Here is a 26,590-nt window from a genome sequence, read left to right as displayed (position 1 = left end):
TCTCTCTCTCTCTCCTTCTCTCTCTCTCTCCTTCTCTCTCTCCCTGCCATGCGGAGCTGGAGAGAGTATTTGGTCACATTTTGGCATCATACTAATCCTTCCAGGTGTTAGACCAGCAAAATACACCTTTGTCTCCTGTCCCTTTCTGGTGAGTTTAGCTGCATCTGCACCAGCTTGTTTCCTTGTTTATCTGTTAGCTTTCCTTCTAGGTGATGGTGTTTCTTTTCCTCATGAACATGGGTAATAAATGACCTTGCAGGTTACCTTGAGCCTGCTGATGAAAACTACGTTCTCATTGGCCTTCAAATGCAAGTGTATAAATTGGGTTGGTGGGATGGAAGGTCTTGTAAACCTTCCATTTAGATCTGTATGCTTTAGCTCCTGGATATTTGCCTCCTCTTGGTAACAATTACAGCATGTCTTGTGTTACCTAATGGAAACTATGAGTAGTTGTTTTCTTTGAGTACTACAAAAACTTCTGTGCAAGTTATGATCATTCGTAACTGTAGTGCAATGACGAAGGTAGATCCTGTCACAAGTTATAAGCAGATTTTTAAAAATGCTGGTATTGGTTATTCTGCTAGGTATGTTGCTAGTGATCGTCTACGGTATAACTTGCAGAATTCAAGATCAAATACTGCTGTTGGCCTTTATTTTATATATTAATATATATACACGCACACAATACAATAAAGCAGCTTAGACGTTTTAAAGTAATATGAAAATTATTTCCTGGCTTGGCAGATGATGGAGGCAGTCGCACAGGATGTGGGAAGCTGGAGGAACTTGTGGTTTGTTTCTGCTCCCTGTTTTCATGCTCTGTTCTACTTCACCTATTTTTGAAAGCAGAAAAATCTGATGTGAGCTCAAGAGAAGCACAGCTGAACCTTCCTTCCTAGCGCCTGATACATTTGTGGGGGGGATATTGAACAAGAATGCGCGCATAAAGACAGTGGTAAAAGAATAGAATGGATATGCTGCTGTGTTTAGCCCAAACTACCAGTGTTCAGTGAGCAGTTTGTTCTTGCCAGCTTGCTGCTGAGCCATCCAAACTAAGCTTTTTAGTTACTATCTGGTTGTGTTGATTGATGACTCTCTTTAAATTAGAGGACTTTGCAAGTGTCTTCAAAGACCCACATAGCAGCAAACAAGTATGGAAGAAGGTAGATTTTATTCCTGAACTTCAATTGGAGTTATTTCATGGAGTGAAAGGGAACTGAAGATAAAGGTGGAAAGAGCTGCAGGCCTGATCTCTGTGTACCCACAGAACAACTGCGAAGGCAGGATTTTCCATACATTTGTTAATCTGTGTTCAATCCCCACTCTTGGAACAGGCACTCTGAAAAAACATACTGCAGCAAAATATGTTGGTCAAAGATTGTGACTGTTTTCTGTGTGTTTTCTTCCAGGATGGCACATTACAAACATGGTTACAAGTCTGTATTGCTCACTTGTTTATGAAGATACTTTTTTCCCTAATTTTCTTGAATTTCAATAAGTCATCTTTGAAGGAGGGGAGGCAAAGAAGATCAGATACTGTTTAGCACTTCCATTACAGCTCTCAAGTCAGAACGATGTTTCTTATAAACTACTGCACATTCTCCAAACTGGTATTTTCATGGAAAGATTCAAGTTTCACAATGCAAGAAAGATTTAGAGGAGTTCTTTTTTACTATATTTTTGTGGGAAGAGGTGCACAACTTCAGGGCCTCACTTCCTCGCAACAAGTACTAGACAATTTGAGACCACGGTTGATCTTGTTTGCCTCGTTTCCATGAGAAGGGTCACGAGTTGCCAGTCCTGGGTTTCTGCAGTCCTGGTGGCTGCACATGAGCTCGGTGAGCATCAGCTGTGCTTTCCACTGCAGCTGGCACCGAGTGCGCGGCACCCCTTAACAGCAGATAGCCCTCTTACAGGCTTGTGTGTGTGTATATATATTTTAATATCATCTCTCAAAAATCATTATGTGCCTTTTTTTTTTTTTTTAAACCACTGAATTTCTGTTAGCCTTACATATCTTCTCTGAGCCTTTAGGATGGATTTGAATAGTGACGCTTTTCAGGCTCCCTTTCATAGTCAAGAGGATAATATGTCCTTTTCTGACAACAGTCTTATCCTAARTAAAAAATATATTTTTATTTTTTAAAAATTTATTGTTTTACCAAAAAAAAAATTGGCTAAAAATCACTTTGTAGTTGGAGGTCCATGTGCAGTAAAAATTTTACCTGTTTAAATCTGTATCCAGCATGGATAATCTAGCTAAGTCCTAGAGTTGAATCAGGGAACTGGTGTTAATATTAGCTTAAGATTTTTGAAGAAAAACAATCAGTGTAATTATTTAGCTGTTCTGCCAGTATAGAACGTTTCTGTGCTGAGATGTTTTACTTGTGTCCCCATAATGACTTTCAGGACTTCCTAGTCAGCTGTGTTCTGTTTACTTTGCAAGTTCCAAGTTGAAAATGCTGAACAGGACCTGTGATAAAGTTAGTGTGTTTGCATGCCTGCCTTGATGGGGTGTGGTATTAAGGTTTTCAGAAATGGGAAAGAATATAGGAAATAATCACATAGAAAGTGATACTCCAATAAATATACAGTGAAGTGTGGGCTCATGCTGTGCCGTTGCAGCTGCGTTGTGCTGCTGGTTGATTGTTTTCAGTGCTCATTGTGCTTGTTAGCTCCGACACTAACGGCACRGAACTGCTGCCGCCCCGGCAGATACCTCAAAGCTTCTGGGGCGGCAGATGAGCAAGCATTAAAATAGGATCCTTTAACAAAGGATAGTGTCAGTGGAACCAAACTATATCTTTATTATTATCGTTTCAAAAAGGTACTTTTGGAATTATTTTTGGTTGCATTGCTCTGATGAAGATCTATTTTAAAAATGAATTCCTAACTTTTAAACTGTAATTTAAACACTTTTGTATCTTTCTTCCTTTCAGACATTTGAGTTTGAAGTTGATCTCTTCACTGGCACGGTTTTGGAACAGTTCCCATGTAAAATATTTGCGTAACGTGCACTTCCTTTTCCTGGTGTCCGGGTGCTGCCGGAGGGCCGGGAGGAGGGGGTGGCGGGCGGCGTGACCAGGCGCGGGGTAGCGCGGCTGCCCCGCACAGCCCCGCAGCGCCGTGGGGTTGCACAGTGCCAAATGAGGGCAACTCGACTCAGCTGAGTTGGTAAACCGCCTGCTGGCACAGGATCAGAGATTCTTCAAAACTGAAACGGGGTCAGTGCTTCTTGCTTGGTGCCAGGAACTCCCTGCAGTACCCGTCCCACCCAGGGCACAATAGAACTAAGCGTTTGTTTCTGATTTAAACTTTCTGCTGCTTACGAGCAGTGTTATTTAATGATTTCAGTTGAATTTTCTTCTTGTTCTAATAGCAGCCTTAGATTAGCAGTTATCAGAAAGTAGGCAGAACAAATTAACTTAGCTGATGAATACTGTAGCAGCTAAAGGGTTCCTGCATGTGTAGCCCRTGTCTGTGGCTCCATCACATACCTGTTCTAGAGCGGGCAGCGCAGCTCRCTGCTCCTCTGGGCTTGCTCTGCTCACGGAGCTGCTGGCAGCTGAGGTGGAGCTGTGGAGTTGCTCGGTTCTCGCTAGGCRAGTTGAGGGCGAGTTGCCGTGATCCCTGCTGTGCGGAGCCGTGGGCTCTCCCTGTGACGCGGGGTGTACAGGGCTCGTTCGGGATCCTCAGAGCAGTGCCCTGGTGTGGGATGCTCTGTGCTTGCTCCTGACCTTCCCCTGYGGCTGGGGGGCCTGGAATCAGCCCTTCCCATGCGCTCTTCCACACCTGCTCCTCCCCACTTCCCTCTGTACCCCATTGCAGTACGGTTCATCCACTGTAGTGGATTTCTGTCTCCTTGGAGTAATTGTAAAGATTAAGAACTATTTTCCCTATCYGCTTTAATTCAGAAAAGCACAAGTTTTTCTGATTTGTGAAGCTGAAGTTCATAAAACAGCAGACATGAAAAAAAAATTCAAGCGATCTCTTATCTGAAGAGATTAGAAAAGTGACTAAAGGTCATCTCGCATTAAAATGCTGTCATTCTCTATGAGTAAGATCTATTAACAATAATGAGAGTACATTTGYATTGTTGAATATAATACACTATCAGCCTCAAGCCCCAGGGGAAGAAATATGCTGAAGTGGAGGTAAAGAGAGGCAAGCTGAGAAATAAGTTGGCATGATTCTAATGGATAAATGTTCTCCAGATGCAGGCTGCTCTGAGTTGTATTTTTCTTAAGTCATCAGCATCAAAGGGTGGTAAACCATGCAAAAGAGATGGTAGCTTTGGGAAACAAAAGCCTTTTGTATTGCAAATAGCTGTAGTGCTCAGGCAAGCACTGTTAATGTTTGATTCCTTAGTATACATTAAAAAAAAAAAAAGAGGAGTTTATTGAATACTTGGGAAAGTCATCGGAAAACAAAGAGTCTGCTTGAGCGATAGAATTTTTTGTAGGAAAGTGTGAGTAATCTGCCTTGGATTTCATTCCTGTTAGTAGCGGGAGGGAGGCTGGGCCGAGTGGGATACTGGTTAAAATGAACACAAATGTAGTTTACAGGGTTCAGTACAGCAAGCCTGCCCTATCTGTAGGGAAACAAACCCCTTTAGTACAGCACCTTGCACTTGATGCTTCTGAGTAGGGACATTTACTTCGTAATGCAGAGATCTTGCTACCTCCTCTGTTTTGCATTTGTAAGAATCATCATGAAGTTCTTGGGAAATGGCCAATATATTTCTTTTTGGGTGTTGCTTTTTTACTGATGCTGAACAAAATAGTGTGATCTGATAAAACGGAGAAATAACTATAAGTTCTTCTGTGTCCCAGTGAAATAGTGGTATATATGTTGAGATGCAATCTGAAGAGTGTCTGAAGACACTCCTGAAGAGCAACCAAAATCTAACAGAGTTTAAGGGAACCAACATATAGTAATTTTTGTAATTTCCTTTGTAATAAAATATCATCATTTGACCTCTTGTTCCATGTTGCTAGGCACTATCATAACAATTGCTGTTCTCTTACAGAATCTGGGTAAAGGAAATGAAAAGAGCAGATGTAGTATCTTTGCCCTGCTTTTTTAATGTAATAGAGTTGCTGCATCAGTGGGAGGAACCCACTGAATAAAGGCAGATCTAGAAAAAAGTTTTGGTGATGTGGAAATACAGGAGTATGTGAGGGCAGTAGGAAAGATGAATGTGCACTTGCTTGTATATGTGGGAGAAATTGTTGCAAGAGAGAAGAGAAAAAGAGCATTTGCTAGTATGACAGCACCTGGAATTCTATACTTGGCCTCAGGCTTCCTATTATCATAAATATACAGATCATTGGAGGGAACACAGAAATATAGTGTAAATGATTAGAAGCTGTAAAATTCATTTATGAGACAAGATTTAAAAATTAAATGTGCATCACTTAAGCAGTGACCCTGGGGGACCGTAAATCCACAGGCATGTGGGAGGTATAAGCACAAATAATAGAAAAGAGCTGTCTGAATAGCCAAGGATAAGGTTGAAATGAAGATGTGGAAATGTTCAGTTTGATAYCCCCTGTGTGGGTCTGCCTTGGAGTGAAATGTTCTAAGCTATTAAGCAGCTTAGGGAGAGGACAGGAACCCATGACTTGGTATACATGGAGCAATGCTAGACAGAAATCTAATAAATATGCAGTAGGAAAAATCCTGTCCTGGCAACGTGATTAGATCTTCTGTATAGAGAGAGTCTTTTTCCATTCTGATTGCTATGAGAGTTATTTAAATGTAGTGTGAAGGACACCCAACGCAACAAGGGTTAACTGTGCTGTCTCAGATGCCCACAGGCAAATGTGACCTTACGAAGCTCCCAGTTTTCCTAGCCTGTTCTCATCCGTGAGCATCAGGCTGGGGAAGGAGAGACTTTGTTAAATCTGCCTCTCCCTGTGATGCTTGGCCTGAATCAAGATGGAAAAGCTGCTCCTTGGGTTYCTCCTTTGCTGAGGACTCACTCTTAGGTCTCTGCTTCTCTTCTGCTGAGAGCGGCCTTTGTGGATTTGCCAGCTGTGGGCTCTGCTGCGGTCGCRCCGCGGCCCCCCGTCGCCGAAGTACCAGCGTGACAGGAGCATATCTTAGATGGAGCAGAGTGCTTGTAAATCCTTCCAGGGAGAGCTGCCTGTTGTACAGCCCCCTTGTGCTGGACTTCCGAATTCGTCGTCTTGCAGGTATTTTCCATGCTTAGCAAAATAGCCGAAGGGTATGGAAATGGATCTTGACCTAGATGGTGTTTTTAATGGATAAGGCATTGCAATGACAGTTGTGAGACAAAGCAGAGATACAATTTTACAAAGACATCAAAGTGCCATAGTTTGTAAAACCCACTTAAACACGTTTGTGTAAAACATACTTGTATTTTCCTTTCTTAAGGAGGAAACTTGACAAATGATAAGCTACTGCAAGCAGAGGAGAGCTGCATTTTGAGTTCTGTGATATAACTCATGGAAATATTTATGTAACTATAAAACTGAGAGGAGATTTGCAGCCTGATAGGCATCATGTGCCATTCTGGGCATTTTGGTAGGAAGTGAACCGGGCTTTTCAGCTAGGCCTGAAATGAGAGAACAGGAATATTTCCCATCTCTTGGGTCTGGGAGTACCCTTGTTCTAACAGGAATGAGGTGCTCTTCAGTATGCATGCCTGAGAGCTGAGCAGTTGGAAAGCCTGGAATAACTGAAGGGCCAGGTGATGGTTCTGTTCCTGTTTTAGGATGCTAGCTGGAGTCGCCACGTGCAGGCAGGGCRTAGGAGTGAAAGGTTGTCCCAAGGAATCTTCTTCCTTGGCTGGTGACAGTTCCTGAGTGTCGGGACCTGGCAGTGCAGTTATGTTATCAGAAGAGCTGCTTCCCTGATGGCAGCTGTAGTGGAGCTGAAAGGTCATTTTCCACAAGGGGAACTACACAGGAACTGGGAAAAGCTAAGGATGTGGCATCAAGAGGCTGTGTCCCATGGAGACCTAGGAATCCAGCAGTTGAAGAAGCTTTAATTATCATTGCCAGTTTAGTTTTCAGACAGCTCTTGTTCCTTTCTGAACTTGAGCTGTTGTTGTTGAAATGCAGCTGTCTCTTGAAAAGGTGAAATTATGGAACATATTCTTAGTTTAATCAGATAGTTAAAAGTAAATTTTTCAATCCCAGTGTATTGGTTAAAAAAAAAAAAACTATTTTTTTTAGTCCCTGTGACTCATACACATATGTTAGTGTTTATTGGAGCCCAGCTGAATCTTCATGCYAGACGCTGCTGGATATTGTTGGCAGTTGTTTCTCTTTTATCATCAATAGAGCATTCACAGTTTTCAAGTCAGTGACTCTATCAAACAACTTGCACTATAATGATATAGAAATAACTATTAAAGATGCTTGGCTTTCAGGCCTACGTGTTCAGCTTCAGAAATTTCAACACTGTTTGTTTTTTGTGTCGTTTCAGATAAAGCATTAAAAAAAGCTGTTTCTAATTTGTATGCTTTAGGATTTTGAAATGCCCAGAGTTGTTATCTGCTTATTGTTTTTAGTGGAATCTTGAGTGTTCTTGGATCTTGACTGACCCAAAGAAATGGGATGTATGTCCACACATATGAAATGGGTTGTATATAAACAAACAACTTAGTAATGTGGTCATAAAAATATACGGTTGTGTGTGAAGTTATGCAGCCCGAGGGGCAGGAAAGTGGTTGAAGGTTGTTATTCTGAAGCTTTCAAAAGAGGCTCTCTTGCTAACAGTAGAGTTTGTATCTAAAAGTAGAAACTCAACTGCTGAGGTCAGCTATTTCCTTTCCAAATTCTTGAGCATGAATCATCTTTTCAGGAAATGATMTTGTTGCACTCTCCTGCTCAAATGAGGTCTTTGTAGGAAGATTTTCCTTTCCTTTTCTTAGGGAGGGAGGAATGGGATATGAAAATGGTCTCACCTGTGACCCAAGTGAGGCAGTGTTATGAGAGAGCAAATGCAAACTAATGGAAATATGCCAGAGCTGTCGACAGACTGTCACCCTTTTGTGCAGGAAGGAAGAACAGCTTGTAGCTCTGTCTGCCACTGTGCATCCACCTCAAAAACAGCTGCTGGTGGCTTTTCTCATCATACTGCTGTGGGTTTCATTTCCCTTCCTTGTTCTTTCCCTGCTGTTCTCCTTTGTAATTTCAAACTAAAACCATAAGGATGAGAGAAGCAAGGGACAGAGTTGGTAGGGAAAATGCTCAGCTCTCTTTCCTGCCCGGTCCCACGTGTCGGGGAGAAAGGAGGACACGGGTGACGTTCCCTGTTGCATGCGGATAGGCTGAGGGGATGTGATCAGCTTGTGTGGTTAGGCATATTGCTTCAGGTTCTCTATTGATGCCTGTGCTAGCCATCTAAACCTGAGTGTGCAAGTCCTCCTCTGGGCATTTTTGCTGTTTGAGCTGTGTGGTTCTGTAGGAGCTCGTACSTAATCAGCTGGTCACCTACACAAAGTTGTTTTCATGGAGAGTGTCTTTTGTAGGGTGCATGTAGAGCAATTTGGGGCAGAGCAAGATAAAGCAGAGCCTCAGGTACAGGCTGCACCCAAATGCCGCTGCCTGGTGCCTCCCTCGTTGTGGTGAGGCCCTCTCGCTCGGTGGGCAGGAGCTCTTGGGACATCCCGGTCCATCCTCGGCTGAGCTGCAGAGCCAGAGCTCCGCTGAACCGCTCCCGCCTGCACCCTGCTCCGCTCCTCCGTGCTTCACAYGGAGGCCCTGCTCTCAGCGCGTCTCTAGCACAACCAGCTACCCCTGCAGCAAGTCTCCACTCTTCCTGTGGCTCTCCTTTTAAGACATTGGTTATTTCTCTGTTCAGAGGTCTGTTGATTTGCTACTTGGTTTGGTTTATAGCTGAGGGGCAGTGAAGTTGGGACAAGCCATTTTGATATYATTTGTGCTCCATGAAGAAGGTGAAACTGTTGTATTCAGCAGGTTAGTGAGCACCTTCATCAGTTACTGCAGCATCAGCCGTATGGAGCAGTGCCCCCAACAGAGATTCCTTGAAGTCTTTATAACTCAACTGTAACTTAACTTAAATAACATTAATTAATACATAACTGCAGTGCACAAGGCCACTGATTGAGCTAGCAGGGAGCCATGTCACTCTGAGGAGATACTTGGACTGCAAATACCTGATTTCAGCACCACTTGAGAGGTTCAGCTCTGTGTCCTGGCCTGGTGTGAGACAAGAGCAATGTTTCAGTGTGGGTGTGTGTTTCAGAGACTAATTGCTGCCTTGTAGAGACAATTTTGTGCATTTAAAGTGATGGACTGGACCCTATCCTCTCCTACCTATTTGCATGAAGTTAAAATTACTCTTTATATTATGAAAGGAAGAAAACCTCACAAGCTAGAAGAGTAGAAAACTCATAGGCAAAGAGGACTATCTGTTTTGCCAGTGCAGCAACATATTGGAGAAACAGAACAGATGGCAAACTTGCATTTTAGTAATTCCATATTTAGATTACTTATTTTCTTCCTGGAAATGTATTTGTTATTATGTTGATGGTGTTGGCCAGGTGGATTTGCTACGTGCTGGGTTATGTGGTAGATCTCTCCCTCTTGAAACTGTTCAGCATGTTGCTAAGAGTATGAGAGACATTCTTGAAAGAAAAAGCTCTATTTAGACTATTACAGCCCTTTGAGAGCTCTGTGGAGAAGTCTCAATGTCTCAGTGCATATTCTTTGCTGCTCTGAGTCCAGATTCTGCTGGTTTTTGCGAGTTGAGCACTGGCTATCCAGGGATTACAAAGGGAGTTTAATGAAAATGATGTGTAATGTACAGTCTGTCAAAAATGAACATAGTTCRATACATTGTGAACATGGTGAGTGATAGGAAAGCAAGAACCCTCTGAAATTGTTGCTGCTCTTGTAGACCCTGGAGGAGTATATTGGCAGCTTGGAAAGGGTGAGTGAGGGAAGAACTCCTACCACTATGAGCAAATTAAGGGCTCAGGAGGTTAAAAGTAAATGCCCAGGCTCCTAACTCATAGCTTGCCTACAGGTCTATTCTTGATAATAGTGGTTGCTGTTCTCACTYAATAAACTCCCATGCAAAGCTATTGAAAGTCCAGTAGTTAGGAGGAATAATAACAAGCAGTGCAGAAACGTGGGGTTGCTTGCTTGGGAGTCGGCTGCGGTTCCCCTCGGTGAGGGCGGCAGGCTGCCCGGAGCCGCTTGCACGGCAGTGCTCACTGTCGTCTCGCTGTGTGTGGCCCTGAACCAGAMCACGAGATTGCCTCCTTGCCATTAGCTTTAGGCCGCCACGCCAGAGATCCAGGCTGGAATACAAAGGTTAGGGTTCCGCAACAAGCATTGCCTGGTTGGATTGATCCAAAATAGTATTGTTCCTTAGCAGAGGAGAAGATTTTGAAATGAACCAAGGAGTTCAGTAGCAAAAATCCACTTGGTTTTCAGGACTTTCTAATTTAGGCCAAGTAAAGTCAGGGTATTTCCACCAAAGAGGCAGTTGGAGRTTGTGATGATGCCTCTGGCATTGTTTTCCCATAGCTCCGGGCTTGGCATGCTTGTCCTGGATCAAGGCAGAACATGGGTCCTGTCATTAACCTTTGCCAGTTGATGTGCAGCTCTGGCTAATAGGTGTTCTTTGATTTATTGCTTTAGTCTTTTAAAGGCAGAGCTTACTTGACATTGCTTCCTTTTCCTTGAAAAACAATCCCTCAAAAGCAGTATATGACTTTAATAAATAAAAAAGTGCCAGCTGCATATGAATGCTTTGCTCTTAGCTCGAGGACATTATTTATGGTATAAAAGTGAACCATCTTTTTTTTTTTTTTAATTATGTTAGATTTTTTTTGCAAATTGCCTGCAAATTGCCTGGGGCTGACAGCCTTGGATTTCAAGGCAGAAAGACAGGAACAGAGCTACGCCTTGTTTGGCCAGGGCTGCCTTCTGGCTGCTGTGCAGTTTTGAAAGGAAATCGGTAGTTATGCAGAATATAATGGAGATGAGCAATGACAGACGAGCTTGGCCAAGAGGAGAAGAAAATGTTCAGTTTGCTCTGATTGCTGGGATTCCTTAAGCATTGATTATGTTTTTGTCATGTGAAAGCTTTTGCTCTTGTGTTTAGTATATAATCTCTAACTTTCCTTCTTGGAGCCATTTCTTCCTAAAAAACTCACTTGAAAAATTGTCATTTTCCATGTAATGCATAAAGTCTGTCTGCACTGTGAAGATACAGTGATCCATTAAACCTTAGAGCTGGGAAAAAACAGAGTATTGATCAGTAACACTAGAATGTGTTTGTCTCAGTTTGTAAAGAGTGGCAACTACCACTCTGGTTACTATCAAAGTAACTGTGGTTGCAGTGATACCACATATTTGGGGTGGCTGTGTAAGATTTGGCCCACTGATATTTAAGTATCCTCAAGATCTAGAGCAAAATATAGTTATTGGCAAAATGTACAAATGTCCTGGTTGACCAGTTGCTTGGCTGATGAATGCAGCAGTAACTGGTAGGTAACTCTGGGTGGTTCCTGGAGTTGATTCCTTTTCATCCCTGAAAACTTTCCGTGGGTGGAACAAATTAGGGTAAGTGTCATTATCCCTTCCTTTTTTTTTTTATATAGATATGAGGAGCTGAGGTGTAATAACATGTTCAGCAACAAAGCTGAAAGTCACTGGAAACTGCATCTTCAGAGTCTTACTGCTTTACAATGCTCAAATGACACCACTGGACATTCTTTAAAAAAAAAAAAAAGAAAGAAAAAAGGAGGGGGGAGTTTRGGAAAGGAGGTGTGTTCGTGTATTTTGTTCTTGTAAAAGAATTGTTTCAAATGTGGGAAAAATGTTCTACAATTAAAAAATTTTTGAATCTGAATAGTTTCTTGTAATCTGCAGGTGCCTGCAGAGGGAAGACGTTTTGGAGGCTAGACAGCTAGTCGAAGTTTGCTCATCTGAGCAGGTTAAACTGCTGAGGTTTTCTGACTCAGTCCATTAAAACCTTTTGGTTAGAAATAGGATGCCTGTTTTGGAGGGGGAAGAGGGGATTGTTCTTTTACTGTACTAGTTTATGATTGTCATCTCCTGAATATTGAATTATCTGCAATATGCCTCTATTGAACTCTTTTAAATCAAGGCAAAGAGGTTTCCTGGAGGGAGAAAGGGGAAAAAAAGAGTTTATGCTGATCTTTAAGAAATTACCGCCCCAATTCTTGGAGTCATGTTATGGAAGACATTGGGTAAGAGAGATCTGACTGGTCCACCGTTAATATCTATGGGTGTATTTTTGGTCTACATTGTTGCTGCTTTAATTTTCTACTTATTCTTTAATATTTGAACAGCCAACATAGTTAAAACCTCCAGGGTTCTTCCCCTTCTGCTTTCGCATATGATGCATTTATCAGTGTAAATTGCAAATAAATAGTAGCATATGGAAGTATTTCTTTTCCAAATATATGCAAGGCTAAAGAAAGCAAGAACTTAGGGAGCTGATTTTTGAGTAACAGCCAGCACTAACCAAACTTCTGCCTACAGACTAGTTTTGTGTTTTAAATGGCAGGGTTTCGAGGGACTCTTTTTTTTCTGATGAGAATAACAGGCTGCTTGCTTATACAGGAGACCTGGGCCCAGGAATTCCCATCCCGGGATGTGCTGTGGAGACCTGAGACCTGAGCAGGAGCTCTGCTCGCTGGGTGCTTGCAGGGTTGCCCACCCTGTCCTTGCTCTGCCACCTCCAGGCAGACAAGTTTTTGAGGAAATGAGTAATCTCTGCCTTTCTGCACCTTATTTGCTTATACATGAGATACCTGAGCTGAAATGGTGTTGAGGCAGTTTAAATAGGACCATGTTCGGTGTTGTATGTGACATGTTGTGATGCTTACTGGGCAAATCTTTCTAATACTAAACTGAGGGAATAGAATTCTCTTTGAAAAAGAAATAGTTGTTTCCTGTCCTCATTATTGTGTGTAATATTTTTGTTACCTGTCTGATCAAACAGATACTTTGTATTCAGTTTGTGTTGCTGCAAAAGCATGAAATTTTCTGCATGGTTGTATGAATTTTAATGGAGGTAAATCCAGGGTAACAGATTTGCCCCTAACCTAACAGTTTTCTGTGTGGACTTGTTGATTGTTGCGTTTTCAGTCTAAACTAAAAGCGTAGACTTAACAGYATGATTTTGAACAGGGGAAAATGACTGGGGTTCAAGTCTATACTATGTCAGAGAATGTGTCTGGGTAGTTCATTGACTTGTGTTTCATATAGAAGTTGGTGCCTTTACTGAGGGAAGACAGATATGCTCCATAATGGATCCCTGGAACAGCCTGTGCTCTTGCTGACTGAGATCCTTCTCCTTCTGAGGATTGCAGGAAAAACAACTTAGACGTGAATCAGAAATGTTGTTTTATGGAAACATTGGTTTCTCCGAGTAACTTGTGTAGTTGCTTCCGTATTTCTAGTAAGACTTTTGCTACAGCTGGATTTTTCTAAGCATGTCTTTGAGAAGAGCCACCCCGGTGCTCTTCCCTGCTCAGCACTCGGGTGCCTGCATAGCCACAGGCTCTGCAGTGGCAGTTTGCAGAGCCCCAGGTCAGGCTACTGATAGCCCTTGGAGCTGGGTCCTGTGGAGATCACTAGACAGGCGGGAAGGTTTCTTGCGTGGCTTTGTTGGCTTGGCYGTGTGAGGGTGTTTCTGCCTGTGGGTACCCGGCACGGAACGGGGACTCGTGTGTCCTCTCATGGTGACCACAGAGAGCTCGGTGAGATGGGCTGCTGTGTTGGGCCGGCAGCTTCCCTTTGAACAACCAGTTAATGTCCTGCCAGTTGCTCGTCGTGTGGCGGTGCCGCGGGGAGAGGCTTGCGCAGCGCAGGGACGGGAACTCGGGAGGAGCTTGGCTGCTCCTGTGGAGTTGGTCTTCCCAAGAGGAAAGGCGCAAGTGGATCCTTAGCAGCTGGCCTTTGGAGCCACGTTTCTTCCATGCTGCAGGAATGCTTGTTGCTAGCTGGTGTGCTCCAGCTGGCAGAGGGGAGGGAGAGATGGGGGCAATTTGTCATGAACGAGGAAGTGGCACCCTGTGAGGGAACTTCATCATTAAAACTTGATCGATGGCATGACAGCTGAGAAACTCGACAATTTGTTGGAAGTCTGTTAGTTTGGAGAGCACGGAGAGATAGATGCTTGAAGGAGAAGCTAGGAATAAAAAAAATAAAAATAAAAGGCTGCAAGAGGCTCTTAAGTGACTACAGATAACGTTAAGTTGTGGCCAAATAAGAACAGTGCACTAAGCTATTTTTTGTGAGGGCAGTGGAATGAAGGAGAGAATTGCTTCTGATTTAGTAGGGTGGCTATTAGGATTCCTTATGGGCTTGTGGCCAAATGCTAGGGAAGTTGGGTACCTGGGAGAGGACATATGAGCGTGGAACATATGCAAGGAATGGCTCGTGTCCGCAGCACAGAAGAGATGGAAATGGAAACTGTTGGGGACAGCTGAGTGAGGAGGGAGAGGCTGCAGCAGAGTGCCCAGCTTGGCTCCCTGATGTGTCCCAGCAGCTGCGCAGGAGGGTCCTTTTACAGGGGCCCTTGGGCAGGGCCAGCCGTCAGTGTTACCTGTGACAGGCTGTGGCGAGAAGCTGCGCGGAGCTGTGCCCGGAGCGGCTTCTGCTGCTAATCCCAGCCGACCTGCCTGGTGCCTCTGCCGGGCACTGCTGCTAAGCCCAGGGTCAGTCTCATTTATCAGGCACTTTTCACTCAGCCAGTCTGTAATGCTGTAAGGCTCTGGAGGGCTGCACAGTTAAGAAAAGAAATACCTAAGAAAATAATACTCATAAAAAAAGAGATAAGTGCATTTTGTAGGTTTATCATAAGCTGCTTTTTTGCATTAGAGGGGAAATAAACTTACTTATGTTTTAAATCATGGAAGTGCTGGAAAAAGTACTGCTTTGTGAATTGACTTGATTTTTGTGTGTGATGCAACCTGCCTGGTGATTTGAATTGGAAAAGTCCCTGAAAAGAAGAATGAGAGTTGACTACAGCTTGAATAAATCCCTAAGTGCATTARTCTGACTTTGTGTCCCATATTTCATTTCTGTTGCCTCCTTTCAGTTGAAATATAATCAAATTTTTTCCTTTGATGGCAATTTGAAGAACTGTTTTTATTCCTACACAGGAGATGAGTTGTTTTCCTGAGATGAAAGCAGCTGCGTGTGTGAAGATGCACCTTTTCTGAGACCCTTGTAGGAAAAGATGAAGTGAGCCTGTTCTCTTACCTAATCGGACACATTATAAGCATAATTTTGAAATTAAAGTCACAGGGTCACAGGACAGTTGAGTTTGGAAGGGGTCATCTAGTCCAACCCTCTGCCTTGGTCACTGCTTTTGCTCTTGAAGTTGAATATAGCAGGGTTTCCCTGGCCAGGATTCTTTTCCAAGAAAGAGTGTCTAAAAAAGCAGAGATCCATTTGGTGGGACAAGCGGAAAATCCTGGCTGTGCTGACAGCTTAGCAAATGGATGGCACTGCTCTTGAATGTGAGCTTGGTTTTACTGGCTCCATCTTCTTTAYACCGTTTCTTAAGCAGATTGGTAACATCCATCCTGAGCCTTTCCAGGCTAAACAACCCCAGGGCTCTCAGCCTCTCCGCATCTGAGAGATGCTGCAGTGGGCAGGCGCCCAGAACTCCACTCCCTGGGCTGTCCAGTGCAAGAGAAGTGATTTTCCTATCGCAAAATAGGGACTATGATAAAAGAGAGGAAGAGAGCTTGCTGAGGGGCTTGCGGAGAGCACCTGCTGCCTTCTTGCCCTCCCTCTGCAAACCACTAAACTGGAGCTTGTGTATGGGGAGGAGTTGGGCACAAAGTTAGTAAAAGAGGGGAAGTTAGTGGAAGCAAAGATGAAGGATGGATTGAAGGCCTGCCGGGTAAGGTGGGGTGCCAGGGAGCTGATGAGTACAACCAGCTGGGCCTTCGCGGGAGGTTCTTCATGGTCGGTCCTCTCCATGTGCTGCTAATTAAAGCTGTCATTTTGGTCACCAGCAGAGTTTATCTAGTTACTTAACTTCAGTACTGACTGTTCTTAAAACCTGAAACAGGAGGAGGGGAATGAAAGACACTTAGAGATAAATAGAAGGTATGGGAAAACAAGCTTGTAGCCGGCTGGGCTCTGCTTTGTTTGTTTGTATTTCCTTGTTTTCTTGCTTGCTTTTCTAAATAGTGCTCTAAGAGAAGACTCGTTGTAAAGAAAAGCCCCCGAATGCTGCATTGCTGCTGCTTCGTGCCCACCCGACCATACTTCTCAGGGTGATATTAGTGCTTTGCTGCAAGAGCCCCAAGAGCCCTCTTGGTTACTTTTATTAGCTTTCATTTTGCCCCAAGGGAGGGGGTTAAAAATACTGTTTTTATTGCTGGAGGGAGAGATAAATAAGATACTTCTGACACTTGGAGTATTTGCTATCTATCTTCCCTGGATGAAACTGTAACTAAAACCAACAGTGTTATTGCAGAATGAGTAATGTCTGTTATGGGGCTTTTATGCTTGTTTAATTTAAACTGGTGTTCCAGATGATGCAACTGACTCTGAGTAATGTTTCTTGAAGCTGCAGTTTGTATTGAAACTGCTTTCAGTGTAAACAACAAAAAAATTACTGAAAAGTTGAGGAAAGGGAAGGTATTTCTGTAGCCTAAATGAGCACTTGTAAAGTGATGATTCGTGGTTATTAAGGCTCCTATCTTGTATTCCTACCCAAGTGGGACTGTTTATAAAAACAACATAAATCTCGATCAGCTTAAGCCTCCAAAATAGGCCTCGGTGAGCCATTTTATAAAGGGAAATACCTTTTGTGTAGTTTTTGTAAACTAAGTGTGAAATACTGGTTCATTTTTGGTGGTCATGGTTGAGCAACTTATGTAGAGTTAATAGATTGAGATGACAACAGCTGTTTYTTCCTTTTGCTTTTGAACTTTTACCATAATTATCCCCAAAAGACAGTTCATCCATCAAATTATGGATTGTTACTCCGTTATAAATTAATTGCTAGGTTTGATTCCCTTAGAAAATTGAACTGGAATTGACATCATTCCTATGAAGAGAGCTTCTGGATGTGTTCATTAGAGATAAAGAAATATGCAAGTTGTCTAACGCATATGAAAACATGTATGAAAATATGAGGAGCTATTTGTGTGATATGCACCCAAAGGGAAACAGCATCTGCATGGGTGATTTTCCCCACAGTGTGTTGGGAATAGCACCTGCTGGGAATGCCGGCTTCCCTGGTGCAAATTGGAAAAAGAAACCCCCTAGCTTGTTTGTGGATGTTGCAGCTGCTGATTTTCCCTGTGGCTTTGCCCTGGTTTGTTGCCTTSCTCCCTTCTCCTCCAGCAGCCTGGGAAGGCAGCAGCACCAAGGGCTGCAGGGGGAGGCCGAGCTCTCCGCTGCTGCCGCGCAAGGGCTGTAGCCTTGCACGGCTCGGGAAAGGCTGGCGGCAAGATGGGTTTAATTAGGGGGTGTTTTACTGCGCTGTTGTTGGAATACGAGTGAAAAGCTAACGCTCAGGGGAGCAGCGTGTTTCTAGGACTGTGCTGTTCTATTATRATTTCATATTTCGTATCATTGCCTTAGAGATGAAAAGAAAGAGATCAGGATATGGGAAAACCATAACAATTATAGTACGTCCGTGGTAATTATGTTTTGTAAAAGCTGCTTAGGAGTTTGACTAAGGGCAATTCCAGAAAATACAGTGCAGGTTCAGTGATTTGTCAGTACCTAAGGTAAAACAAAACAAACAAGCTTTGCTATTTGTGCATTTGTCCGCACTCAGTCTGCTTAGCTTGTTTCCAGGTCAGTTAGGCTGCTACAGTTGTCTGTAAAGCTGTGCTAAAACCGGGGCACTAAAAACTGCCACTGTTGAGGTCAGAGTGGCAACTTTTTTTTTTTTCCCCTATTAGAGAAATGAGGTGGCCTTAAAAGAGCAAATGTTTTTTCAAATTGGATGAAAAAAAAATATATATATATATATATATATAAAATCCATATCCATCCCATTTTAAAACTAAATAGAATATTTTCATTATGATTATCACTGTGTCTTAAGTTCTCACTAATATTCGCTTTGAGAGTCTTTGTCTTTCTTTGAGACTTTTATCCTTCCTCTTATGTCTAAAAACTCTTTCRGTCTAGTTTTGTTGTAGAAGACAAGTTAGTGGTTTAACAACTTCGCTCTTGAAATAACTTTCTCCCTGTGAATCTAGATCTGAGTCTGCAGTTTCAGGAGTTAACTGAGCCCCTTGGCCTTCCCRGCTGATTGATGCCGCGTTTGTATAGGAGGAGTTCATAATTTGAACCTTGTTCGACAGTCTAGCTCATTGACTTCTGCTCTTCTAATGTTTTATATATTCTTTACAGGTGATTTTGATGTGATTTTAATGCATTAATAGTTAGAACTTTATAGTACAGTATGCAGAGATTCAGGGAATAAAAAATGGTAAATGCTGAATTATCAAGAATAATGTAATTAAATACCTTAAAGATGTCTTTCCAGTAGAGAGAATTTAATATACTTTCAGCTGGAGTCGTTGAAGGCAGTGCTTCTTTTATAAACAAAATTGATATCCCAATTTACAACTTCTAGGTGCAGTAGAGTGTGTACAGGTCAGTGTGCGGGATGGGTTGGACAACAGGTATCCAACACTTTGGGACGTTCCATAGACCTGATACATGAACACAGCATCCATAAAAACCAAGTGCTGAAATAGCCCCCAGAAGAAACAATTGTTTCTTATTTATGGAAGGCAAAGCAGTATTCTACCTTTAACAAAGCAATTGTTTCYTTTGCTCATTATTACATTTGAGGCTATTGATGAATGTTATTTTAGACTTTTTTTTTCACTCARTGACTTTTGTGAAAAATATATCAAATTTTGAACTTGATCTTCTTCCTACTAGGCTCTGTGTTCCCATTTTTTTTGTATAAGCCACTCCTCTAGATGGAATYAAAACTGCTAGTGGACTATTACAGGAAACTTTAGAAATATAGAAATATAGAGGTTACATGCATGTGACATTGTGTGCATGCTGTAGCTTTGCTGTGCTGCATGGCATTGCTGCGCTCTTTGTGATTGGTGGTCGTTACTTTTTTTTATAATAATGTTTTCATATTACTCTTATATTGAACAGTTTCTCTTAGATGTTTTGGTAGTTTGTCTAGGTTTCTGTCTGCCTTTGATGYCTAAAGATTACATTATACAAATTTCCCAGTGTTAGAAATTCCCAGAGTGATTTATTTTATTTTAAAATCTCATATGGATTTAAAAATAATAATAATARCAATAGCTCTTTGATACTTGGACAAGCTGCACTGCTATCATCTTCTTGTAATACCATGAGTGTCAGTAATGCCTGTCGCCTCTGGTGTTCTGGTTATTCCACCACATGTGTAAGTGTGAAGAAAGGGGGGRGGCCGGAGCCCCCCGGCTCTCCTTCCGCTCGCTGCTGGAAGGCTCCCGCTGTGCCGAAGGCTCCGCGGCCAGGCCTGGCTGCTGAGACCCTGCCTCTGCCGCAGGTTGTGCTGGGGGCCCCGGGCAGGTGCTTGGGCTTTCCCCTGGTGCCTCTGCTTGCCCAGCGCTGCTGCTTTGAGGCCCCCGCAGCGGTGGCAAAGCTCGGGTGCTGGCGCTTTCTTGGGAGGAGAGCAGAGCCTGTTCTGAGAGCCAGAGTGAAGTATTTCAGGAGCACTGCTTGGGTTGGGAGGTTTCRTTTGGTTGGCTCATTGTTCTTGGTATTTATAAGCCGTGGAAGGCAAAGCAGTATTCTGCCTCTAGTGAAACTCATACTTGCTAGGAGGGATGTTTGTATCCTTTAAAAAGAAGAAACCGATTGAGTGATGGTGTTTTCCAGCAATACCCGTCTGCTGTCGAATCGCGCAGAAGCAGACCACGAGGATGGGCTGGGTACCGCTTTTCCCTAGATTAATCTTGTGTGCTAACCTTCCCAAAAACACATCTCCCTGGTCTGTGTTACAGGTGCAGCAGTTGAGGCAAACTACAAGCTGGACACAGCAGAAAGGMGCATGTTGCAGCACCCTGGTGCCATCTGATGGTAACATTTCCCATCAGCTGCTTTCCTGCCTTCATCAACAGATTTTTCCATTCCAGCCTCTGGGTGGGGGTGTAAAAAAGACTAAAATGTGGAGTGGGCATTAGTGTTACACTAGCCTATATTCCCCCCATAGCCCACCTCCATCCCCACTCTGTGCTGCTCTCTGATTAAAACCAGGAGGGCACCTGCTTGTTTTATGGGGGATAGAGTGAGATGAAATTAGCTGCTTGTTGTACATAGTGCCCTAGAAATGCCAGTACTGCATTCATTCATCCAGATAGTACTGTGTGGTGGTTCTTTATTTATTACATGCTTTAGAAAGGGCTAAGTTTAACTGCAGTTTACAGTATGGCTTTTTCACTCACCATACTTTCCTTTTCCTCCCTCCCAGAAGTGACTGTTAATTACAGATATGGTCTTCCTGTGGTAACTCTTACTTTGCCCACGAGAGGAGAGCGCTGTCAGTTTACTATCAAGCCAATGGTAGTGACAGTTGGAGCATTTCTGCAGGATGTACAGAGAGAAGATAAAGGAATTGAGAAGGCAGAAGTCTTTGCAAGAGGTACCTTGAATTTCTGTTGTGTTTTACCTTGGAATGGTTCTGAGCTTTTTTTTTCAGTTATCAGTATCGGAGTCCTCTTGGAAAGGCTTGTTTATAAAGCAAAGTTGGACATAATAATATAACATTCCTTACATCCAAATAGCTTCCTCTAATATTTTAAAGTAGCTTCTCTTTGTCGTGCTTTTTTTAAATAAATACATCTTTTCAAATTTCTCTTATCCTCTGGGATCATATTTAAAGTGAGTAGCAACCCAGCAAGCAACTTTTTTCTTTTTTTTTTTTTTCTTTTTCCTCCTCTTCATTTGGTCATTAATTGAAGTCATAGAAGCATATTTGATACTCTTTCTGCAGGTATAGTCCTAGCCCTGAAAAAATTCAGTAGACGTTGTCCACATTTCAACACCCATGCTTAGATATAAGAAAGTATCCTCTTGCTGAAAGCATTGATGGAATTTCATGTTAAAACAAACAAAAAACAAAACAATAACAGCAACAAAACCAACAAACTAAATACTTTTCAGCTTTTCAGTGAGGGAAGGATTGGACAAGTTAATCTGTGTTGTGCCAGATGCAGAACAAAGAGCTTGTTGAGCACTCCTTTGAAAAACAATTTGCCTTAATGTCACTTTATAAATATCACCTTAATTTACATGCAAATTAGTTTTGAWGTCTTATTAATGTGTAAGAATAAATAAATAAGAGTGAATGGGTGCATTAAAATTTCAAATTTTGGGTTGAAAGTGACAGTCTTCCAGACTTGCCTCGCTACGCACAGAGCGGGTCAGTGAGCCAGCTGGTGCATTCGCTCGTGGAGTTCTGTAGTCTAAATCCCAGCAGATGGGACCAGACAGCAGAGATCCAGTGAATAAATAATTRCAGATGTGGGGTTTTCAGCAGTGCCTTTCTGTGGCGGGCACATGGAGACAGATGGAGGAGCTGGGGCAGCAGCGCTGTGACGAACGTTTACATACAGAAACCTTCATTAAGCTGTATAGTCTGATCAATATTCATGTCAGGAGCARAGCTTCCGTTTTCCACCTCCTGGGCCCCCCTCTGTAGGCGCAGGGGAAGGTGCCCTTTTCGTGTATAAGGGAACGAAGGTGCTAAAGGCCAGCTGCTCCACAGCAGCCCTCGTGCCACACGTCCGGCTGCGTCGCACGTCCGGCAGCAGCGCTCTGAGCACCCTGCTCCTTGGGCTGTCTGAATTTGCAGCAGAGTTTCTAGACRCATTTGTCCTAGTGTTTGGCATGTCAGAGAGGAAGAGTCCATTCCTCATTTGGATGCATGTGTTTTCCTGATTGAGAGATAAGAAATGCTGCCAGAGTGCTAATCTTGCAAGGTCTGCTGTGCTGAGAATGCCTTGGGAAGGGCTTGCGGTGTGTCCATGCAATTGGAAAAGAGCCAATTAATTTATTAGAATTGGGTTCCATCTACCAAAGGCAAATCTTCTGTAAACCCTAGGCAGACACAAATATTGTCCTTTGAGTGAAAGGGCTTTTTGCAAAGGAGATTGGCAGAAGGGGAATGAGAAAAGCAACAAATACAAAAAATAAATAAGGAGTTTTTCTCACTGAAGGTCTCAGTTGCCCCCTTGTTTCCAGTTCTAACTGACTGAAAAAATAGATGTGAATATTTGTCTTAGCCTGTTTTCTATGTTGCTGATGGGATAGCATTCCTGTAAATAGCGTTCCTGTGACTTTTTGTATAAAAAAGTACAAGAGGAGTCTCCAGAGTCACCTCTGTGATTACTTGTCTTCCTTGTACTGGAGAGTCTAGCTCTCTACTTCTCAACTAGCTAATTTTTAAGCTATCTTTAAGATCTTTTATGATTAAAATGATTTCTTGCTTAAATCTTTCTTCTGCAGATGGTAGCAAGGTCTCTGATGCAACCTTGATGGAAGTCTTACTGATGAATGATTTTAAACTTGTTATCAATGGCAAAACATACAGCGTGTCAGCTCCTAAAAAAGGTATGAACCTTTTGAACAACTCATGAACAACACAAACATTTAATGACCCTATTATCTCATCTCATCAATGAAATGCATCCAAAAGGTTCAGAGAATAGGAACCTGTCTGGAAAAAGGAATCCTTCTTTGCTTTTGTTTCATCTGATTTTTCTCTGCTTTTTTGAGGGGCTGGAAAGGAGAATGAAGAGGGTAAGCTTCTGAATTGGTTATGACAAACATTTTATTCTTAGGTAAGCTGAGCAGTGAGCATGCTACTGAAATGGAAGATATCAAATCCTTGGTTCACAGACTGTTTGTGGCTATACACATAGAAGATCACCAGGTCAAGAAAGAGAGAGAATTACTACAGAAACTGGAATATTTGAAAGAACAACTGCTGCCTCTTGAACAGGTTGGAAAGGGGGATTATTTTTACTGTAAATCTCAACAGGGCTTGTTTTCAGCAGTAATGCCTTTTGTCATACAAAGAGATGAGCACGAATGGCTAGGGTGTGTTTCTCTTATTTGTCAGGTAAATGAGAGTCTGTTCAAATACATGATTATTTTCRGCTCAATTCATATCCTTTCTGCTGTGCACATTCCTCAGGTAGAAACCAGAGAACTAGACAAAACCATAATGAACAAGCCTTTTTGTGGCAAGTATTAGGAGTGAGAGTCTACTTAGTCATCTTTTGCTGCATCAGTTCTGAATACCTTTTACAGAGGGAGGGGGGGAAAAACACTGGTGAGACAGAAATTATCTGTAGCTTTGGCTAGGGTTTTCTATAATCACCAGGGCAGCCAAATTGTTTGGACTGTAGTTTGGCATAATGCAAGAAAAGAAGTTATGAAATACATTGTAGGAAAGGCTGTGCTAACTCAGTATGAGGGGACAAGCTGGAAAGAGCCTGACAGGGTGAACATCTTTTCCTCGCTACTGTTGGCTTCAGACTTGCTATGTGAGGACCAGGCTCAGAAAGCATTAACCAGAACTGCCTTAAATGATAAAAGGAAATCCAGGAGATGTAAATCTCTTAATAGTGGGAAGGTGAGATTAACAGCAATATCTCCTGGGGTGCAATAGCTAGGAGTTACCTGTTGGCTTTGGACTTCTCTCATCTTCTCTTGGCCAGGTGGTTAGGTAAGAGGAAAACCCTGACAAAAGGATTTGTCCCAGCAGCACAGAACATAGCTGAAAAGCTGCTTGTGAGTTGGAGTCATATTCTGGCCAAACAGGTTTCTCTGTTTATTTTCCTTAGATGAAAGACAGAATTGCAGACAGTGCAGATGCAAAGACCTCCAGGCTTCTCTGGGTGGGCTTAGCTCTGATGTCGACCCAAGGGGGAGCGTTGGCGTGGCTCACGTGGTGGGTCTACTCCTGGGATATCATGGAGCCAGTCACCTACTTCATCACCTACGGGAGTGCCATGGCTTTTTATGCCTACTTTGTKCTAACTAAACAGGTAAGTCCTCCTTCTGTGTATGTCTGGAATATTGTAAAATCGACTGTGTAAATCACAGTGCTTGGCAGTGATGCACGTATGTCAGTAGCCTTGCTGTCCAGGGGGCACTTGGTTTGCTAACCCAGCTGTGTGCTGCAGGAAATCGAGCTGGGGCTGTTATATGGGAACTGCGGGCAAGCTGCTGAGCAGAACTGCTATTTGTAAGATATTGTAACCTGGTCAGTCAAAACTGCTGAGTGAAATGTGCCCTTTTATATTAAMGTCTTCCAGATCACTTTGAAATATAATTAGCACCTTGCCCATTGCTGTAAAGAGAGAGCAGCTAGTAGTGCTGTGGAGGTTCATGAGCGCTGCTTTAGGAGCAGATTGGGGAGCAAATCACTTCCTTCGTTTGCTGGAGTTCACATACCAACAGTTCAGAGGGGCAAACTGGCAGGAAATCTGGCAATTGCAGTATTGAAATATATCTACCTTTTTTGTACTGCTGCTTCACAGCCTGAATACTTTTCCTTTGCTTATAATGAACAGAGGCAAATCCATGACAGCTGMAGTATGGGGTGAATTGGGTGTTGTTAAGAAGAAAAGAAAAAAAATTGCTGAGTAATGTAAAAAGCAGGTTCTCACTGAACTGCAGAATGCAGACCAGTCCTGAAATCACATATTGCTTAGAGAAATCTTCCTTTTTGTTTCCCCTGTATTAGCTATTTCCCTATACTAGCTTTATTCACAAAATGGACACCTTCATGATAAGCTTTGTGTGATGCAGAGCTGTTGATGCAGAAGAGTAACCCACACTGGCTTCCGTAATGCCAAACACAGAACTCATGGGATGTCAGATTCATTTAGTAACAAGAGGTGACATGGTTAGGAACAGCCAACTCAGAATGCAAGTTTTACTCCTCACTGATTTTTAAGACAGGCTAAGGCATTCCTACTTTTTAGACCACTGTGTGGCTTTTTTGAGCATCCAGTGCACCTATTGAACACTTTTAAATATTATCTCTAAGAAAAAGCAGTTGAACTTTCTCTGACTCCCTGGAAAGTCACTTCCRTTCATTCAGATGGCTCCAGTCATGAAAATCAAGATGTGCCTTTATCATGGTTGAAAATTCCTTTAGACTGAGTATTTTCTCCAAGTACCTGTTAAACTAGGTTAGCTCCTGAAACAGGCTAAGTTTATACTGAAAACTTCTGTACACCTAATCTTCTGACATCTGCCCATATTTCTTGCTAACCTCAAGAATGTTCCCTGCTTTCCCTCAAGAATACWCCCTGCTTTCTCTTCCAGGACTACATTTATCCACATGCTAAAGACAGGCAGTTCCTCCACTACTTCTATCGGAAATCCAAAAGTCAGCGTTTCAACGTGCAACAATACAACAAGCTAAAAGAAGACCTAGCAGAGGTATTTACACCAAGTCCTTAAATAATGAGATGGCCCCTAAACTAGGACTTTTCAGTAAACTCAAGTTAACAGAAATTTGACTTTAACATTTGTTATTTAGATTCAGAACAGCTTATTACTTATCAGCCAATTTGAGCTGCTTAAATAACCATGTGGTATGTTTGTCACTGACATACACACTGCTTTAGCATATCATCAGAAAGAGACCTTCRTGAATTTCATTGAAAAAATAAGTCAGGTTGTCAGTCCTACATGTCATTTTTTTGCATATTTAAATATTTTGCATATTTTTGCTTTATATTTTGCATGTTCAGCTCTTTTAATAGAACAGCTGTGCTGCTTTCAAAAAGAGCACATCTGCTGCCGGCTGGGGTAATTCAGGCTTGCTGCCTTGGAAAGAGACTGTCTGGTGGAGTTTGGCTTTTGAGAGCTTAATGCTAAAGCCCGGGCGGGAGGCCTGGGCTTCCCTGCAGTCTCCTGCATTTTGTAAAGCTGCAGGACGAGCCTGGCAGAAACGGTGTGGCCCATGGCAGGGAAGAGGAGGGCAAATCTCTACCCACTTCCCTCCAATTCTCCTTCCCTTGTCCTGCCTCCCCCACTTCATGTCCAGCTGTGTGTTTAATGCCTCATTATGATTGAAATGACCATTAATTTTAGTTCAAGACTATTGCTTAAGRTATCACTTGGTAAATCATGTATGGTGAAAAGTTGTGGTTTGTTGCTTTTTTCAGTGGTTTGTGAGAAGGAATCCTGTAATTTCTGTGGGGTGGGGACAACAGGACACCCTCTGCCRTCTGGGCACTGGCTGAATGGCCTAAATGTCTCTTACTCTTCCTTTGTGCTGACAGGCTGAGGAGTCGCTGAGGCGTCTGCGCCAACCACTACAGCTGAGGCTTCCGATCCAGCAAATCAATGACAAGGATTGATTTCTTTTTTTTTTGTCTATAAATAACTGGTTTGTCCTTTCAAAAATGATATGAGCATTTATTACTCTTGAAATGTTTTTGACCACTAGTTTTGAAAGTTACAGTAAATATATAAAAATTATTCAATCACTTGATTGTTTTGCGTTTTTTAATATATGGAGAAGCTGCTGAAGCGAAGTTCCAAAAGGTATTTTCAWATCTCAGTATTAAGTTAGTGGCATA

General features: G+C 42.6%; 1 protein-coding gene across 1 annotated transcript in view; it reads left to right on the top strand.

The window, feature by feature from the left end:
• The window catches only part of MCUB (mitochondrial calcium uniporter dominant negative beta subunit), a 27,736-nt gene extending 1,330 nt beyond the window's left edge, over positions 1–26,406 (top strand). The window contains exons 2-9 of the mRNA XM_026050857.1: positions 23–148; positions 19,988–20,063; positions 20,455–20,625; positions 22,491–22,595; positions 22,826–22,986; positions 23,834–24,037; positions 25,326–25,442; positions 26,291–26,406. Coding sequence (XP_025906642.1) covers positions 23–148; positions 19,988–20,063; positions 20,455–20,625; positions 22,491–22,595; positions 22,826–22,986; positions 23,834–24,037; positions 25,326–25,442; positions 26,291–26,368 — 1,038 coding nt within the window. The 3' untranslated portion in view covers positions 26,369–26,406. The remainder of the gene's footprint in view (positions 1–22; positions 149–19,987; positions 20,064–20,454; positions 20,626–22,490; positions 22,596–22,825; positions 22,987–23,833; positions 24,038–25,325; positions 25,443–26,290) is intronic.
• Positions 26,407–26,590: the final 184 nt, after the last annotated feature.

The sequence above is a fragment of the Nothoprocta perdicaria genome, unplaced genomic scaffold (assembly GCF_003342845.1).
Source record: "Nothoprocta perdicaria isolate Ctin4 unplaced genomic scaffold, notPer1 scaffold_71, whole genome shotgun sequence".
In the NCBI taxonomy this organism is placed as follows: Eukaryota; Metazoa; Chordata; class Aves; order Tinamiformes; family Tinamidae; genus Nothoprocta; species Nothoprocta perdicaria.
This window is presented reverse-complemented; position numbering and strand designations above follow the sequence as displayed.